Source organism: Trachurus japonicus, chromosome 13 (assembly GCF_045865225.1).
Source record: "Trachurus japonicus isolate A0001 chromosome 13, Traja_1.0".
Lineage (NCBI taxonomy): Eukaryota > Metazoa > Chordata > Actinopteri > Carangiformes > Carangidae > Trachurus > Trachurus japonicus.
Genome location: NC_140919.1, coordinates 16,534,843 through 16,555,177, shown reverse-complemented (window position 1 = coordinate 16,555,177; position 20,335 = coordinate 16,534,843). Strand labels below are relative to the sequence as shown.

Here is a 20,335-nt window from a genome sequence, read left to right as displayed (position 1 = left end):
TATATGAGCTAATCATATAAAATCATATAAGCTAATCATATAATGTAAATATTTATCTTAAAGGAGCCATAAAGGGTTCGTTAGGGTCCATGTGAGGTGGTGTGAATGTAAGACTGTGTAGACACCAAATACTCACATTACGTTCTGCAAGAAGACAATAAAGTAATATACTAAGTGATATAATAACAAGTATACGACATAATAACAACTACACATCTGTTAGGGACTTTTTCATGAGGCATTAAAGTAACTGTCAAATAAATGTGTTGGAGGAAAGCCAAAAGCGCTTTGGTCTGAGGTTGTTTGCATAGGAATATTTATTGTACCTTTATAACAGGACCTGAATAATAAAAGTCTTTACTCACTTAACATCACAAACAGTCCTCAGTTATTGCCCATATTATTATTTTTTTATTGGTGTATTGCACTTGAAAGATTGATTAATATTAGTCAATATTGAACTCTCTCTCATTTAGATGGATGATGCCCTTGAAACCACATTAACTACCCCTCACTACCTCACTCTCCTCTCTCACCCTGAAAGGTGCGGCGGCCTTGTCGGGAGCGGTCACCCACACGGTTTCCACGGCCGTCATCGTGTTCGAGCTGACGGGTCAGATCTCCCACATCCTGCCGGTGATGATAGCGGTGATCCTGGCCAACGCCGTGGCCCAGTCCCTGCAGCCGTCGCTCTACGACTCCATCATCAGGATCAAGAAGCTGCCCTACCTCCCAGAGCTCGGCTGGGGACACCACGAGTACGTAAATACTGTATATATAACCCCCAATACTCATTATTGATTAACAAAATAACACGCTACAGGATTATAGCATGTGCACCTAACACACAACCATGCTGATTTAGAGATTTTTCAAGAAAAGGTGTCATTGTGAAAGTTACTGATTTTCAAAATTAGTATTGAACATCATTTTTGTTTTATCCGTTCTGCTCGGCTAAGGACTTTAGCAATTTAACTGAGCAGCATTTTTAAATGTTAACATGCTTAAGTTTAGGTTTTACCTGTATTATATTTAAGTTAGTGTCTAGATAATGTTAGCAAGTTTAGAAGTATCCAACCTTTAGCATGTTAGCATACATATACTGTACTGTAGTGAGTATGGAAACATGCATTCTTGTTTCAGTTTAACTATTTTCTATGGAAAGTTTTGCAAAAACTCAGCATTAACTTGAAGAATGAATCTTCAAGACATTATTACAGCGATTTACATTCATACAACATTTTTTTTTAAATGAAAGTTGAGCTAAACTTTGAGATGGAGTTCCCTAGAAAAGGTTTATTTTATATCATCTGTATTTTTTTTTTTAATGAATACATACACGCATTAACAGATTAAAGATGAAAAAGAATGGAATCTTTTGGAAATGACAGAAAAGACAAAAATAAAAAAAAAAATTATATTTACCATCTAATATCAACGTGTTGATATTCAGTAGAGCTGCAACAGGAAAATACTGCAAATCATTAATTTAAATAAAGTGAGATCATGTGAGACCTGAACCTCCATATTGGCCCCGCCCCCCTCAGTCAATCAAATGCTAGCATCCTCATGGAAATGCACATCATCAAATATGACTTCACTTTTTAAACTTGGTGCCAGTGAGTTCACTTCACACAGTCAGTTTATTTTGAGTTGCTACAGAGCGTTTTTATTTGCTCTGCAGAGGTTTGTTTCTTCAACTGTGGAAGGTTAATTAGTTACATAATGGCTTAGAAACTGCGTCTGTGTTTGCCGTCTTCTTAATCTAAGGTTTTAATTGTGAAAGCCGAGTAGCACAGTGAGTCTTAATGGCTTCAAATGTTGCTTTTAATTTAGGTGTTTCAACTGCAAACTGAATCATTCCCTGACTCTCAGCGAGACGGACGTGGGTGGAGGTGCCAGGCTGCGGTGGTTCAGCGTTACATGGCTTTTTAAAATGCCACCACCACCCATTAATGATTTATACCAACCACAAAAAAAAATAGTGAATGGGATTAGCAGCTGCTTGGTGTCCTCCGAGCTGCCTGAAACCACACAGAAGCACTTTTCATTTAATTGTTTGGAAGCAATTATTGTTATGGATGTTGGCAAATCATTAGGTGGAGATAATAGTGCCGGCGCATCATTCACAAATTGGGAGTAATGAGGGAATTTTTTTTTTTCCATCCTCCATCTGTTCATCATTTCCCACGTCCCCCCCCCCCCCCCCCCGAAGAGTTTCATCTTGTGTCCTTCACTTTCTACACTTTCACCCCTCTCTCACTCTCCTGTCCTCTGTGTGTGTGCATGCATAGAAAGAAGTTGAATTAAAGGAAACAAGCCAAGTTGCATTGTGGGTATTCCAGGCAAATTGGAAGAATTGGTCCTTGTGTCCTAACAACATCCGGACTACCACTGGGTGTTTTACACACCGACCCTCCATGCATACAGTGCAGTCATGGATTATTAGATGGATTGTTAGTTTTGGGTTGTGCAAGAGTCATCATAATGCTTTTGGAGTTCCAGGGGGGGTCCGGCTGGCAACGGATTTTCATATAATGGCGGCGAATAGAGTTCACTTTTGAATCGTCCAAAACACACACTATGAAACATCCAAATACCTCCATACTGCTCGTCCGTACTGACCCAAGTGTCCTGAAGCCGCCACATGGAAAAGATGTTCCTAAAAAAATAATTGTATCTCTGTTTTTAGCCTTGATGTAGTAGTAGCTCCCAGTGGCTGTGTTGATGTTCTTCCGTGTTTACATCAGACATCCAATGGTTTACAACGACTAATGAAAGTTCTCCGAACCCTTCCTTGGCATGACAGTGAGTAGAAAATTGGTGAATTATCGATTCTGGGTGAAGTATCCCTTTAAGACAAACTCTGTCTTCGCAAAGTCTGTTAAGCTTCGTCAAATATTAATGATCAGAAGTTTCAACACATTTAAGTGAATTGAATTAGAAAGGAAAACATGAGACGTCGTCTACGTGTCTGTGCGCAGAGTCATTACAACACAAGACGATCATCAATCATCGACACACAATCAGTCATTTATATTTAATGACAAACAGTTTCTAAATGTAAAAAGTTGCCCAGGCTTTAAGATGATTGAGAAACTGTCAGCGTGTGTGTGTATCTGTGTGTGTGCAAAGTGAACATAAATCATGGCACGATCATTGATCAATAAAAAATACAAAAATTATCTCGACATAATGACACGTTTCAAAAAATATTTAAAGTTGACGAGGCACGAAGACACGGTCGGGAATCCCCTGTGTAAACAAGTCAGCCCCCCCCCTCCCCCCATGCACACACACAATTCTTATCTCTTTAAATCATTTATATTTAATAACACACACACACATTGTGAACTTTAGTTGCTCTGCAGAAGAAAGCCTCTTTTTCTTCCTCCATCCGTCTTGTACTTTTTTTCTTACCTCTCACACTGGACTCCATCAGTGAGCCTTTATGGGTTTGTGTGTGTGTGTGTGTGTGTGTGTGTGTGTGTGTGTGTGTGTTGTATTACTGCAGCATACGTGAGCGGAGGAGGAGGAGGAGGAGGAGGAGGCTGAAGGAGGGAGACGCTGTAGGTAGCCTGGCCTCCTCCAAGCTGGATGTGTTTTTCACTCAAACTGGAAATTATCCATCTTACACCCACGCAGCCGTCCACCCACCAGCCCCCCCCCCCACCCCTCTTCTTCAGACACACACATACACAAAATCACAGGAACACCCACGTAACGCCTGCCATGCGACACACACACACACACACATATGATGTCATGTACATTTGCTCGCACACCCACGCCGACAGGCAGCGAATTGGATTCCTTATCTTTTATTCCTGCGCAGCTTTTGTAGATATGAACACACACATGCACACAAACACACACACACAGACACACTACAGATATACTGGTACTCACTCCTTCTCTCTAATCATACCCAGTAGCACATATGAAACCTCTTCCTCCACCTCCTCCTCCTCCTCCTCTTTTTCCTTTTTTTCTTTTTTTTTCAGCCCAGTCTCTCTCTCAAGTGTGGGAACAATTACATAACATCACTCTCCGTGTGTGTGTGTGTGTTCGTGTGTGTGTGTGCAGTCCCATTTGTTTCTATTGCTGTCACTGTGTGTTTCTTAGCATTTCATAACGGCCAATTACAGTGCGTTGAAGCGTCTTCGGTCCACCTTTGTCTCCGTCTCTGTTCGTCCGACGGCGAGCGAAGCCACAGGAGATGATCACATTTTCTCCGGATCATTTCAAACATCCTTTTCTGCTGTGGACAATATGGATGATCTATAAGTCTGGATTCATAACCCCATAACTCTGTTTATCTTGGCTTAAATCTATAAGCCAGTGGATGAAAGCGAGATAGCTCCAACTGATCAGATGTATCGCCTCGGCCCCGTGCGGGGGGAAGAGGAGGAGGTTCAATTAAGAGGAAACCAATCAGATTTCATCAACTGCCTTTGATATCCCCGAGGGAAATTAGTCTTGGCAGCGGTTGTGGTCAGTTCAGAGGCATGCATTACATTATTCTCTCAGATCCACTGGCAAATTAAAAGAGGCTGCCAGTTCATCAGGAAAACGAAGCTTCCTTCAAGGGCGATTTTTCCCTTTTTCACTTCCATATTTGTTTGTATCCTCCATCGCACACTGATATATCAGATTCACCCTGTCAATTTCATTATGTGTTATTGACAGCGGTGGGTGCAGGAGGACGAGGCTGAGAAGTCGGTGTGATAGATGTCTGTCACAGCAGCGAGAAGAAAAAAAAGAAGAAGGGAAGTTTTAAGTGCGAAATTCAATAAAACAGACTTTGGCCTGCACTGTTTGATTGACAGGTGATATTGGAGGAAGCAGCACTGACACTGTGAGCACCAGAATTCAAAATGGGGACCTCAGTTACAGTAAGCCCCCGTTAAAGGGTCAGTTCACCCAAATAACAAAGAAACAACTTGTCTCTCTTAATTAAAGGGTTAGTTCAACATTTTGGCAAATTGGCCCATGTCTTAGCAGTAGGTTCGTCAAAATACACACTCATCAAATACACAATCCAACAACTCCAAAAAGCTCTGGTGGACAAGTTGTGACCTGCACATTCACCACGCTCTGAGATAATAACAGAACGTTACGAGACAGAGTTGTATTAGAGGCAAATTCATGCAAAACCGCTGATGCTCGTTGCTGTCTGGGGCACTGGGGCAGTTTTTCAGGAAGCAGTCTCTGCATTTAACTCTAAAACAACTCTGTCTCATAGCGTGCTGTTATTACCTCATAGTGTGGCGAATGTTCACTTATTTAATTTTTATTTACTTGCTTATGGAGCCTCAAGTGGCCAGTTGAGGAACTGCAGTTTTTTTCCACTTGGTTTTGACATTTACTCCGATTTCTCACAATTTTTAAAATGAAAGTAAATATACATTTCTTTATCATTTGAATAACTTTAATTAACTGACTCTACTGCATGATAATATATATTCTAAAGTGGTTTCTATGACTTCCCATAGAGAACCTTATAAAGAGGTTTAGATGTTGGCCAGAGCTCAGAAGACAGCAGCAGGAATTTGTATCAGGGCTCCTTGACCAACTTAGCGCTCTGTTGAGCAGCAGTGGAGCTGTGGGGGCCGGTCATCAAATTAACTTTGTATTTCAGAGAGAGGTCAATGTATTGAGTTGTCACCGCAACAAGGAGCGGACGGAGGGGTTGGCCGAAGCCCGTGTCCTGGCACGGCTTACGGGTACTTTGGCAGCGGAAACCGCAGAGTGACTGCTGTTGTGTTTGCAGGTTTTGGCAGAGTCGGGCAGGAAGAGCGAGCTGAGTGTTTATGACTGCTGTAGCCGAGGCGTGTGAATGTGCTGAGGCAAGATCTGCTCACACAATGTCACACATGGCCGCGCCGGTGCTAGCGCTAACATCCGGATGACGTGTTGACAGCGCGGCGTGTTATTGGACTGGGCGGTCAGCTGCAGGAAGGATGCGCTGTCAGTGTCGCTGTGAGGTCATGGTTCAGTGACAACTCATCAGAAAATGTCGCGCCAAGTCTGTGCAGTCGATGTATAACTGTAAAACTCAGCTGTGTGTGCATGTTCAGGGAAAATGTTATTTGATACTTTAATGGGTCCGTCTTTCACCTCACAGCTCGCCTCCATCCCTTCATGTCAATCGCCAGTTTTTTAAACCCTTCTCCTCTTGTTTTTGTTTTTTTCCCCTTATTACAGGAAGTATAACATCCGTGTGGAGGACATCATGGTGCGGGATGTGAGATACATCACCCTCAACTGCTGCTACCGGGACCTCCATAACGTCCTGCTGACGGGTCACCTGAAGACTCTGGCCCTGGTGGAATCAGCAGGTGAGACGCAAACACTCAACAATTAGCCTACTAATAAATAACATTGTGAATTGTAAAATTATTAGTTAAAGTAGTTAAAGTAGTTAAAGTAGTTAAAGCGCGAGACCAACTGGTGGAGACCAAATATGGAGCAAAAAGGAGGAATTGTTGGACACAAATAAAACTTTTCCACAAATAAAACAGATTTTAATGCTGTAGCCCACATACAAATCAGAAATTGTTCCCCCAAATGTTATATCTATGGACTTTAAGAGCATAATCTGTACTTACCCCCTATAAATGTCATAAGTCATTTATATAAGTCGACACATAACAATTGGTAAATAAAATTTACGAATACGAATTACTTACTAGAAATTTAATGCAAATTTTACAACATCTGACACAATATAAACCTGAAGAAACAAAGATTAAAGCAGATAACAGCGGCACGGCCGTTTCGGCTAATGCTGTGTTCAAGGCAGGCTTTTGAAACCGTAAGTTACAGCTTCAAGTCACAACTACGACTTGGTAGCGTTCCAGGTAACCCGTAGCTCGTGTTTTTACCGTCCTGTTGTCTGTGAAAGTTCCCTATAACGGCCACTCGTAACTTCCGACCCGTGAACTCGTACCAGATCGAACTGGTATGACTTCACAGGAAGGAAAAACACAAAGTACGAGTTTCCTTGAACGCACCATGAGTTAGCAGCCCCCGCCCTTGTCAGGCATCAATTGGTCCTCGTGCTACGTCACCACATTCACGCGCATCCCTTGGCTGCACACACAGCCCTTCATGCCGTTCTCTCCCCTCATTGGATAACACTTGTATCCCACAAGGAAAATTTTCTCCTCGGGTTACAGCAGAGCAGAGTGACGGAGAGACTCGTGTTTAGGCTGAAATACTTCATGTAAGTGATTGCTGACGGAAAATAGGACTATTTAGGACTTATATTAACAAAAACATTCCACTGATATCTGCTTTAAGAAAAAGATTTGAAATTTAACCATCCTGAAAACGTTTTATGTATATTGTAAATGACCACCTGCAGTATCTGCATGATCCACCAGGGGGCAGTGGTCACACTTTGGGAATCACTGCCATAATAAAGTGATGGTGTGTAGCTTGTTCTACTGCAGCTTTAATAAATAGAATAAAGTATTTTTGATATTTGGGAACATATTCATGGCCACTTTTTATTGTTCACTGTTTTGTTGCTTCGTGTGCAAATATCGTGTCCAATTAGTCAATGGTCTTTAAGACCCTTAAAGAAGCAAATAATAGGATTTCCAATGAATACTGTAAAACAAAACTCAGGTATCAAAAATATAAATAAAAAGTCTAGAAATGAAAATGAGAGCCTGATGATTTACACTGTGTGCAGATGTAAAGGATTCAGATGAAACCAAAAAGTGTTGACCCTCTTCACTTTACTTGATTAAATAAAAGTATTGGAGAAAATAAATCATCAGGGGAGCACAGACTTTTTATGAAGCTCATAATTTTAAGACGGATCTACTTTCATCTGATGTTTCAAAGCTGTTGAGATGATGAGGTCTTTTATGCGTCTGACTCTGACGTCGTATCATCGATGTCCGCGTTCGATGCCGGACCGAGCGTTCCCTCACACTGTGTACCCGAAACAAATCCCACCGTCGACCTTGGCGACGTGCTCATTCATTAGTCTGCGATTTTGATTGATTGGTTGATTGATTGACAGTACAGGGATGGCCGGCGCTCGCCACCTCGCAGCTGAAGTGCAGATTTGTTATTCCAACACTGTCTCAATTATGTAATCGCGCAGGAACAATTAGCTCCGGCATTTAACCAAATACATAATCAGCAAGTACTGTCACAAAGGCAATTACTTAAAGCAAGCAAGCTGCCACCCGCCTGCACACACACACATACGCACACATGCACACATGCACACACACACACACACACACACACGCTGGTACATACACATTCACTGTGTTCTGGGCTCTTGTTATGTAACTCAGCTGATCTCTCTGCAGTGCTGCAACATGTGTTAGGAATCTCCTGCAGTCTGCTCACTCTTCACACTAAAACTGTTTTACTCTCTTCCTCTCATCCCCCTTTCCCCCCCTCCTCCATCCTCTCCCATCCTCTCCTTCCTCTCCCATCCTCACCCTCCTCTCCTTCCCAGAGTCCATGATCCTGCTGGGCTCCATCGAGCGCGCCCAGCTCCAGGCGCTGCTCTCCCTGCAGCTCGGCCGCCCCAGACGTCTGGAGTACATCAGGGAGCGAGCCGCCGCCGAGAAGAAGCGCATGTCCGTGGTGTCGAACCCCTGCAGCGAGGACGAGAGCCACCGGGCCAGTCAGGAGGTCCGCTTCCAGGTCAGGGTCACCGCAGCCGGAGGGAACACAACAGCCAGAGACAGCGACGTCTGGCTCTTTATTATCTGTTCACATGCTGCTGATGCTCAAGTGCAGTTTTTTCAAATATATGAATATGTGGTCAGACAAAAGACAGTTCCAACCAGGTTATTAACGGGTTATTCCGAATGTTTAAGAAACCGGAATATTGACCATATCCTGAATATTGACTGCATGAAAACATTTTGTACAAAATTTTTATTTCAAAGAGAAAAATATCTTAAAATTCAGTTACATAGATGTCGCATTCAGAGAAATAACATCCTGCTTCTGTATGTCGCTTAATCCTGATTGGTTCACTAGTGTGACAACAGTGTTTTCCAGGTGAGCCTCAGAAAAAACTGAGATAAAACCTCAAATAAAAGAAATTTGATGTAAAATCACATTGTGCATAAAAAAAAATTAGTCCAGGTTCTTAAAAGTTTTAACATTTAAAATTAAGACTGACGCATCAAATAAGTAAAAACAACAACAGAATAGTCGACTTGATGAAAGAAATCAAGATCTTCTGCACAGTTGTTTGTAGTTGCTTCAGAAAACACACAAATCCCTTCACTGTGTACACTCTTTGTTGTTTTGTAGATATAATTATAAATTGATTATTTTGCCATCAGTCCACACTCAGTATCAGTCATTCATAATCAGTTTATTGATCATTTTTTGCCAATTTGTTAATACAAAAAGTGCAATGTCTCATTCATAATATAATTCAGACCCAGGCCTTTACAGCTTTAAAGTCCTGGTGGCTCTAAACTTCCTCTATTTCACAATAATTGAGGCCACAAGCTTCTGAAAACACTGAAAGCTTCAGAAATAGTTTTATTTACTTATAATACACAGCATTGGGTGAACAGAGAGTTTACTGGACTTCCTGATTCAGTTTCTGTCCCGGTTTTTAATTGAGTTTTAGTTACATGTCAGAGATAATTAAAGCAGAAGGTGTGAATACTTGTTCTGGAGTGGAGTTATTCAGTGTGAAATGGGCAAAAATGATGAATTTATCCATTTAGAAATAATCAACAGCGCAATAAAAGAAGTGTAAAAAGTGAAGGGGTCTGAAAACTTTCTGAACGCACTGCATCTGCTGCAATTCTCCACTTCTTCTACACACACACGCTATATGCCTGGTGGTTTAAAACAACAGAAGAGGAGGTAAAGAAACACAAAGTGTGTTTCTGTGTTTGTTTGTGTGTGTGTGTGTGTGTGTGGGCGACAGGTTGATAGCTCCGAGCATTAACATGTGTTATTAAGCCATCAATAACAGAGATAAGGAGATCGTATGAGGCTCAGTGTGTGTGTGTTTAAGAGAGACAATTGGAGATGTGCGGCCGTGGTTTTAGCTGGATGTATAAATTGGTTCCTGCACTCTGCTGCTCCAAATGTCGATTTATCTCTTTTCTCCGTCTTCATTTCAATTTCATCCGTTTGCAGCGAGTGGCTGAGTGGAGCACCCTCCGGCTCTGGTGTGTGTGTGTGTGTGTGTGTGTGTGTGTGTGTGTGTGTGTGTGTGTGTGTGTGTGTGTGTGTGTGTGTGTGGTGTGTGTGTGTGTGTGTTGTGTGTGTGTGTGTGTGTGTGTGTGTGTGTGATGCTCATTTACCTTATCTCCCTCCTCTTTTCTTCATTTCTCTGACTTAACACCATCCCTCCAACTCTCTCTGTAACTTTCGGCGTATTTGACTGCAGGTTTTTAGAGGCCATCTTTTTATCAAAGCCCTCGATAGTGACGTTTTTAACATCTGTAACTTTAACTCCTTTCTCCCCCTTACTCTGTTTTTTTGTTTTTTTTAGTATAGTTCAGCTTCTCCGCCTTCTTCATTATTTTGCATAAGACAAAAAGGAGAATTATTAAAAAAGAAAAAGAAACAGAACAGGAAGAGTTGTTTTTATTGAAGGAACTCCAGCCGGCCGATGTCCAATAATCAAAGGACGACAGCAGCCTCATGTATCAGGAATATTAATGAATTTACAAAATGGGCGACTTCACAGAATTATAAATAATTCCACACAAGTATTTGATCTGTGAAATGTTTTATGGTTGAAACCAGTTCTGTTTTTTTTTTTAGGTCATGGAAAGTCATTGAAGTCATGAAATTTAACATCATGAGAGTTCGTCTTTTAACTCTGAGCTCCAGCTGTTTCTTTTTTATGTCTTTCTTTCTTTTTGTGTTTTTTCTTTTTTCTTTTTTCTTGCCTCTTCTCTCTTCGCTCTTTTGATTCTCCTCCATCTCATCACTCTGCACAAGTGCATCCATTTGTCTAATGAGTTCCCTGTAAGAGACGGAGAGAGGGGTTGATCTTTTAAGCAGGACGGGGGTTTAGGAGCGCTGTTTCTTATCTGTGTGTGTGTCTGTGTGTCTGTGTGTCTCTGTGTGTGTGTGTGCAGATCTCTACAGAGGAGTCCTCCTTCAGTCCCACTCGTCCCGTCCCTCAGAAACCCCTCAAACCCGCTCTGAAGAGATCGTCTGTGGTCGAGCGGCCCACCGAGATCCCCAGCAGTAAGACACACACACACACACACACACACACAGACACACACACACACTTTCCAAACAGTAGACAGTTGATGCAATGAAGAAAGGAAAGTATGATGGATTTAATAGATCCGGAAGGAGTGTGTCTGTAATGGCCTCTCTCTCTCTCTCTGTCTAAAGTCAAATAACACTAAAAGCTTCTCTTAGTCTCTCTACCTAAATAACCTCTCTCTCTCTCCCTCCCGTTTTTCTGTCTTCTTTTTCTCAACATGATACACACACATTTCACTTCGTCATATTTAAATGTTCCCCTGTAAAAAATGTATGGTGTAGAAAATGGGGATGTTCTCTAAAAACTCTCAATAGAAAGATTTTTTTTTAAATAATTAAATGTTCGCCTGTAACTGTAAGTTTTTCTAATGCATAAATATACAGTAGGATTTAAAAAAAAAAAGCTTTGTTGATTATTTTCTAGATGAATTAGTCAATCAATAAATCAATCAATCATTCTGTATTAGTTAGTAGTTTCAGCACAGTTTTGTTGGAAAGAAAAATGTCTTCATAGATGGATAGATAGATAGATAGATAGATAGATAGATAGATAGATAGATAGATAGATAGATAGATAGATAGATAGATAGATAGATAGATAGATAGATAGATAGATAAACAAATAAATTGATCCTCCCTGCTCTGAGTTGGTTCTGGATGATCAATCATCAATGATTGATAAAACAGGTTGGTTTAAGTGCTCTGAGCTGTTTTATCTGGCCTCTATGTTGTTTCTGGATCTGGTTCCACCAACATGTTTGAAATTTTCAGCCAGTTTGAAGGTTTGAAGGTTTTCCACAGCTCTTTGTACAAGATGCACAGTAACTACAATAATAAATGTAAGAGAACATGGTTAAATATAAGACTTGATTTAGTTAAAGACTATAATTAATTAATATATTTTATTTTGCTGCTTGGTCGTCAGTGTGAGTTTTTCCTCTGGTCAACACTGAGTCTGTGCTTTTCTGCTGGCGTAGTCTGTTTTCTTCTGTTTGTTTGTTTGTGTCCACCAGTCTCAGAGCCCAGCAGGCTGTGGTCTGTATGTGTGTGTGTGTGTGTGTGTGTGTGTGTGTGTGTGTGTGTGTGTGTGTGTGTGTGTGTGTGTGTGTGTGTGTGTGTGTGTGTGTGTGTGTGTGTGTGTGTGTTTTATTTATTTATTTATCTATTTATTTATTATCTTCCTCACTGAGCCCAAATAATCTGCTGCTCAGTTTGTTCTGTTCTGTGCTGAAGTTTACTCTGGTTCTGTCACAGATGTCCGGTGGTTGTTGTCGTCCAGGTTTGGTGCCATCGTCATTGTCTTATATGTCATGTTTTATTTCTAATGAGACTCTGGGTCTGGACTCTTTCTGTGTTTCCACTGGATTTTAAACTAACTGGAACATTTCAGACATCCACCAAAACACACGCAGCAGCTGTGGGCAGAACAATATCTTATGTTTGCTGAGTCCAACAGCTAATGAAGGTCTGGAGCTCTCGGTTTGAGTGTGTTTGGTTATTTTTTACATGTTAGATCCTTCTGCATGGACCAACTGCTGATTCATTTACATTTCGATGTTTGTTTTTGGTTCTGCTTTTGATCTAACAGTGTATAAACTCACTGTGAAGTAAAAAAGTGTGGAGCTGTAGAGTTTTCTATGTTGTGAATCTTGTTGTGGACGAAATCAAACTGTGGATGAATCTGTAGACTTTTAGTGCAGCTTTTTTTTTACTTTATTATAAATTAGGGAAACTAAATTTCATTAACAAGAGCTGTGTGGATAAGAAATATTTGTTGACTTAAGGGTTTTTATTCTGCTACTGTATGAGTTTTGGCTCCTTCAGGTAGTTATATACAATACAGTATGATATATTCCATGTTGCTTTCACTGCTGGTAGTCGAGGCTGATTAGACCCATCCAGGCGAGAAGTGAAAACATGGCAGAGGAGCTGCCTTTTAAATGTAAAATATAAAAGTATGGACGTAGCCTCAGTGGACTGTCTGTATAACTTATTAGTAAGGTTCTCATGCATCCTGGAAAACATGAACAATTCTGAACAATTTTCCAGTTGTGGAAAAAAACACATGGAAAATGGGAGAGATAAAAGAAAAAAGATTTAGACATCCCAGAAAATGATTTGTCCTACCTCTGTTTCTACGATTTAGAAGTTGTGTGTTGATGTGGAACAGGAAATTTGTTGGTGTTTTTTGTCAGATGATGTTTAGGTTATAAAACAGCAGCTTGGAAGAGACTCAGATAAACATGTTTTTTTGTTTTTTTTCGTTTTCTGACAACAGAAACCGTAAATTCTGTGAATGCATAACTGAGAGCAGCTTTATGATAAATTCAGTTGTTTTAAATGGACACATTAAATCACATTAATGAGGGTGGAGGAGAGGAATCATCACAGCAGCAATCTGAGTAAATAAATGTACAATAAAGAAACGTAGAAAATGACTCGTCTTCAGACCTGTTGGAGCAAAGATCATCACTGAAAATCTCCTGGAAAATGATGTGCACGTTATTAATGTCACAGACAGAAAGTTTTTCTTGTCAAGGTGAAATTACCTGTAAATTGTTCAGTTTCATGTTTAATCAGTTTTTAAAAAAAAAACTGTGTAGATTCATCCTCCAGGTTCAGGTTTCAGTGATTTTCTGCTCATGATGTAACCGTTGTTGTAACACTTGTTCAGACCAGAGCGGCAAGATTAGGTCCGCAAACAGACGGCAGCCGATTATCTAACAGATGGAGAGCCGGGATCTCTGATGGTTTCACTGCTCTCACTCTTTCTCCTCTCTCTCTCTCTCTTTCTCAGGTCCAAATGATAACTCGGGCATTGCTTTAAAGAACCTGTTCTGTGCCAGCCCAGACACAGAAGGCCTCGAGGTGAGAGAGCCGTGTCCTCGAATACACCCATTACGCACACATACACATACACACACACACACACACACACATGGTGTCTCGCATCCTGTCGTTCACACATTCTGTGCACCCACACAGTCCTATGCTATCTCTCACATACAGTCCTTCACGCTCTACAGTACAGCACCTCCCACACACACACATACACACACACTGTATCTCAGTCGGCCTCGATTTAAAACCTTTTCCAGAGAAACCTGCTCCTGCTGCTAATGGCTTGTTTCATAAAAAATAAGCTCTCAGTTTTATTTCTCTTCCTCTCAGCATTGCAGTGAAGTTTGCAAATGTCAAAGTGGCGTTTGCAAGGAAGAATTGCACTTTTTTATTTTATTTTTTTCAATTATTTTGCAAAGTCACTCTGACGTTGAGGTTGTTGTTGTAACGCTGTGTGCTTGTCTCTGGTCGTCCCCGGGAAGAAAAACAACAACATGGAGAGCCGCCCCTCGTCTCCTGAGCTCAGGAAGCCGTCCAAACGAGTCAGGATATCTGTCGTGGTAAGAGCCACCGATCGGGGCTACCGGAATCCGCCCGGCAACAGGTTCATCTGCCAATCAATCGATCGTCACCACCACCACCACCGTCATTTCCATCTCAGGGCTAATCCCAAAAATGCCGATGGCCCAGGCTCAGCCAAAAGCCCGTCCGTGCCATTGTGCCCAAACAAACAAACAAACAAAAAAAGCGTTGAACATCCTCTTCCTCGTCCAACCTGTAAGCCCCGCCCACTCACCTTTCACTGGATCCATTCGTCTTGATCAGCTTTAACTGGTCGTGTGGTCAGCAGAGGTTGCAGAAACAATGTGTCAAATATTCTATTTATCTAATATAATATATCTTTTTTTTTTTTATCTTTGACTCACATAAACTTCTGTTTTGACCAGCATCTGGAACACTTTAGTTATTTCGCTACAATTTCAATCAGCAGATTTGAAGGGATAGTTCAACATTTTGGCAAATTGGCCCATTGCCATAATCCCTATAGTGTTAGCAGTAGGTTCGTTACCTTTAATTGTCGGTGCAAGCTATTTTTAGAACGGCGGAGCAGAGCCGCGAGCTGCTCGGAGCTACGCTACAGAGGCTAATGGGATTTCTTGGTTTCCCTCATCAAACCCATCAAATACACAATCCAACTACAACCGCTATGAGATAATAACAGAACGTTACGAAACCGAGTTGTTTTAGAGGTAAATTTATGCATACATGATGCGCGTTCCCGTCGGGGGCAGTTTTTCGGGGAAGCAATCTCTGCATTTGCCTTGAAAACAACTCTGTCTCGTAACGTTCTGTTATTATCTCATCGCGTGGTGAATGTGCAGGTCACAACTTGTCCACCAGAGCGTTTTGGAGTTGTTGGATTGTGTATTTGATCAGTTTGATGAGGAAAACCAAGAAATCCCATTAGCCTCCGTTGCGTAGCTCTGAGCAGCTCGCGACTCTGCTCCGCCGTTCTAAAAATAGCTTGCATTGACAATTAAAGGTAACAAACCTACTGCTATGACTATAGGGATTATGGCAATGGGCCAAGTTGCCAAAATGTTGAACTATCGCTTTAAGTTTTTCTCAAAACCTGTGAAGTCCCATCAGAGCCCTGGGTTCATGGGGTGAAATTAAATCCCTCTGCTGACATCTTCTAAAATTAAATTACCGGGCAAGTGGTCTACGAGGACGAGGCCGTTCAACCGAGCATGCTGTGCTGTCCATCATCAGCTGTGTCACCCGAGGCGTCCGATCAGTGACGGCCTCCCAGAGCAGTCCCCCCCGCACCCCCCCCACCCTGCTCCTGGAGTGACCCACAGTCCCATCGCTTTCTTTGTAATTGATGAAAGTCGCCATGCTATATATGTGTTTAATGTGCAATGGAGGGGAGGGAGGAGAGGAAGGGAGGGAGGGACGGGGGGGTGTGAGCTCCTGTGTGCATGCAGCGTTAAATTCCAGGATAGGAGCATCATATCTCTTCATTAGCGGCGGGCAGGTATTTGAACGACAGCGCTCCAGCAGCAGCTCGGACGAAATTATGATGATGATGATGATGCATGAGAAGTCCTTGGAGCTATTGGAAGATATCAGCCACAAACTGGGATGCAGCAGCAGAAGCCGCCGCCCGTCGCTGTCCAATTACCAGCGACCAAGCAGCGATGCATGTCAATCAATGGAACGAGCGTGTGATTGTGAATTGAGACAAATGATTCCCACGATACCAGATCATCCGGCGTTGCATGACAATCGATCAGACGACGTCCAACCCCCCAAAAAATCAAACACTATTAAAATTTACACAATCAAAACACAATTTTTCAACATGTTTCGACATCAGTGATTCATTTATAATCATTTAAAGCCTTTCGTATCAAATCACCGTGAAATCGCCTCTCACTCATCACGTGTAATGTCATTTCATTCACTAGGAGCCACCGCCGAACTTAAAGAGTTTCTACGGGGTGAGCATGATGTCCACATTTCTTCTAAATGTCTGTTTTTACTTTTTATTTCAATTGAGTCTGAAGATGAAAGAGCAGAAACAGACTTCCAGACTCGCTAATGAACACAGTGGATCTTTGTCTTCTTGATCATCTCGTACACTGGTTGTTAAAGTCTCCGTTGTTGCACACATTTTCTACTAATTCAGTGCTTTAATCATCCAAAAACAACATTAAAGAAACAACAGTTGTGATAGAGACATTTTGTCTGGGACAGCAGGCAAATAAAAGTGTGTTCAGGGTACAGTATAGTAACGTAAATACAGCTGTTGAATAGTTATATATTGTGTTTATTGACTTCTACTTTATACTTCAAAACATAATACAGTTTTTGTTAGTTTAAGGGTGGTTATCTAAAGTTACCCTTTAGCGCGTTGTTAGCATGCTACATCCTGTGACAACTAGATTAGTGTATATTATGATAATTTGTGGGTTGATTTGGCAGATGATACTCTTTGTTAGCCATTTTGCTGAAGTAGCTACTATTAATTGCTAACTAGCTTGTAGTGTGTGTTTCCCATAAAAATCCTGTCTTTTCACTGTCTGTGTATGAAATTGTGATAACTCACTCTAAACAGATGTGAAATGAAATGGCATTCTCAATTCAAGAAACTTTATTGGTTACCCAGGGAGCATTTTAAAGGGCACTTCATGTGAATACAGAGAAATACAACCAGTGCAAGACAAATTACACACATAAAACAAACATGAATTAAAAAAAATTTAAAAAGAAAGAAGAAAGAAATGATGCAAAGCAAAATGTTTTGTTGATTTAATTTTCAGATGATCAAAATGTTTTTAGCAGAATCCAAAGGCCAGTTAATTAAACTATAATTATCTCAAAAAGCAGCCCAGTCTTAATTGGAGACCTTAACTCTACCTAATCTACGCTATGTTGCTATGACATCATGTGAACTATTGACCCTGATAGAAATGTTTATTTGTCCACAACGTCACTTGGGTATAATTATAAACACATTGCTTGAGATTCTCAGTCACAGTGTCAGTGTAACTCTATTAGCACTATTAATGATTTAGACTTCAGGCACTTTTAAGGGCTCCATTAGTTTCACATGTCAGTGACAACTATTGAAGTCTTGTACACATTTTCAATCATTCACAAGCACAGAGCAGTGTCAGATCATTCGTCATCTGTTGCTCCGGGCTTTGTTACAACTCGTGGTTCAACAGCTAATAAATTACACCGTGAAGTCTTAATCTTGTTGGTATGTAAGAGAAAAATCACTGACAACATCAGCTCCTCAGACTGTGCACAGATACCATCGAAACATCTAACATCCAACTCTGTGGTTTCTTGAAATCATCACTCTCCACTTATGAAATACCATAAAATATAAAAAAAAATATGGTCCCAAAAATCAAAATCAAACACTCCTGGTTCCTTAACACAATCCATGCTGCACAATTACACACACACTCGCCTGAAGAAAAGTAGAAAATTAATAACAGAGGAGGGAGTTTTTTTCTTTCTTTTTTCCTTTTTCTTTTCTGTCAGAGGCGTAAAAATGTGAACCCTGAGGCTTGTATTTCACACCATGACGCCACAGAGCTGCCGTTGAAACACAGTGGAGGAACTTTTAGTTTGAGGTGAATGAGGAAACACATTCCTTCAACTGTATAATCATAGAGATTAATGAAAAATAGAGAGAAGATGTACCAGTTTCTCGTATTTACAGCACAAACGCAGCTCATTACACGGTCCGTCTGCAACAGCTCAGCACGTGTGCACTGGCGGCTAAATTGACATTGATTGTCCTGATAGGGCTGCTCGCTACGTTAAAGGTCAGAATTTTTTCTAAAAGACTTTGAGAAGTCGTAAGTGCAATGTCACAGTTTTCATTTTTCAAACCTCTCATTGTTAATTCGCCACAGTGGTGGAGCTTTATTCCTGCAAAATGACATCTTTCCATTCAAGTGTGTTAGTCAGTGGGTACAGTGTGGCGTTCAGGGACGCAGGGAGGCTTCTTGGCTTTATTCACACAGGACACAGGATCCTCCTCTAATCTGAAAACATTGCTTGGCAAATTATCAAACATGTTTCAAACAGAGGTCATCCCACTTTTTTTTTCCCTATTTAAACTCCTACTTCCGAGTTGGACATAATCGAGGCTGCAGAGAAGGTTATTAACTCCATCAATTACAGGTTTAGGTGCAGATTTAGGAAGCTCGAGCAGCACGGAGACCCATTTAGAGGAGCTGTGAAATGAAATTCAGAGTGAAGCCTTGAAGGATGAGCTGCAGCGCTGTTACACGGCAGATCATAAAGAGTGTTGTACCTTTCAACAGACTCACTAAAAACTTCTCAGCTACTTCTTAATATCACTTGAGCTCATTTATTGATATTTGGTCTATGAATCAAATCGTGTCCCCAAGTGCTGCTACACATGAGTAGCATTTTGGAAATTATGTAATTCAATAATAATAGAAGCTGCTGAATCATTTTTCATATTCTCCACTTTCCAAATGTTACTTTAGGACAGTAGTTAATTAGCATGTGGTGTCTGTGCTGCATTTATTACAATACTCTACATATTTCAATCTTTACACAATCCATTGTAAATATGCAAGTATGTATGTATTGTTTAGTAGTGACAGGTTTTATGTGCAAGTTATTTACAGATCCTAAAACTGTAGTTTCTAAGCTTTCCAACGATGTTTAACACATGGAAATCTGAAAATATTAAAAGAAGATGTGGCCATTTGAATGTAGGCACTCCTCAAACTAGTTTAGTGAGAAATCCAGCCTGAACGGTTCTGAATTCTCACCTACCTGGGGAGCCAGGTAACACAGTGCTGCTCATTTGCATCTCATTTACATAAGTCCAACCCCCTACTGGTCTAGCTGTCAGTGACATCTGGTATCTGTTAGCCTGCAGGACAGAAACTATTGTAGTTTGAACAATGGTTATCAAAAGCAGGACTACGGACCCCGAGGGGTCTTTGAAGAGTTCCCAGAGAAAGGAATGAATGTAGTTAATGTTGATGTAGTGTTATTTTCCTTAAGCGCTTTAGTGGACTGATCAGAATCAGAATTTACTTTATTGAATTGGAAATTCTTCTGTTACAAAAAGTCCCTGAATAAAAATGAAAAACAAGAAAGGTAGTAACAGTATTTACTTTTGACTAAATTTGACATAAGAAATGTGATTTAAGTAGTTTTATCTAGTGTTTTTTTCTTTTTTTTAATTTATTAACAGGGCATCTGCGGGGAATGTTGCAACTTGGGAAGGTTCAGTCTGTTAATTAATTGTCATTAATAAGTATTTTGCATGTAATTCCTTCAGTTTTTCCTTTATACCCTAGGTTTTGCATTAAAATTGCATTATTGATGGTCTTAAAAAGATCTAAAAAAAGTCTTCAATGTAGACCTGCAGATTATTAGGCAATATTAGAATATAAACATTAAATTTCATAATAAAATGTTAATCTTCTGGATTGATACAAATGGTGTAAATAACACCGAGATATGTATTTATTTACTATTTGTCCTCCTAAACTCATCTGTTGCACCAGAAACTTTCTAGTTCCACAGATAATAAATATAAATCTGTTGCTTTCAAGTGTGAAACTGTTTGGGCGTCTGGGACATAAGAATAGATCTTAGTGCCAGTTCAGTTGTGACTAACTAACTTCGGCTTTTGCTTACGGCTATTTTACCATACAGTATGTCAGATTTTATTTATATTTTA

General features: G+C 40.6%; 1 protein-coding gene across 2 annotated transcripts in view; it reads left to right on the top strand.

Moving 5' to 3' along the window:
• The window catches only part of LOC146975771 (chloride channel protein 2-like), a 169,569-nt gene that overhangs the window by 125,946 nt on the left and 23,288 nt on the right, over positions 1-20,335 (top strand). Inside the window, exons 15-21 of one of the 2 annotated variants that reach the window (XM_085795009.1) lie at positions 545-758; positions 6,208-6,341; positions 8,489-8,679; positions 11,103-11,214; positions 14,039-14,109; positions 14,565-14,642; positions 16,554-16,586. In XM_085795009.1, the coding sequence (XP_085651135.1) occupies positions 545-758; positions 6,208-6,341; positions 8,489-8,679; positions 11,103-11,214; positions 14,039-14,109; positions 14,565-14,642; positions 16,554-16,586 (833 nt within the window). The remainder of the gene's footprint in view (positions 1-544; positions 759-6,207; positions 6,342-8,488; positions 8,680-11,102; positions 11,215-14,038; positions 14,110-14,564; positions 14,643-16,553; positions 16,587-20,335) is intronic. The other variant, XM_085795010.1, reaches the window with a different exon arrangement.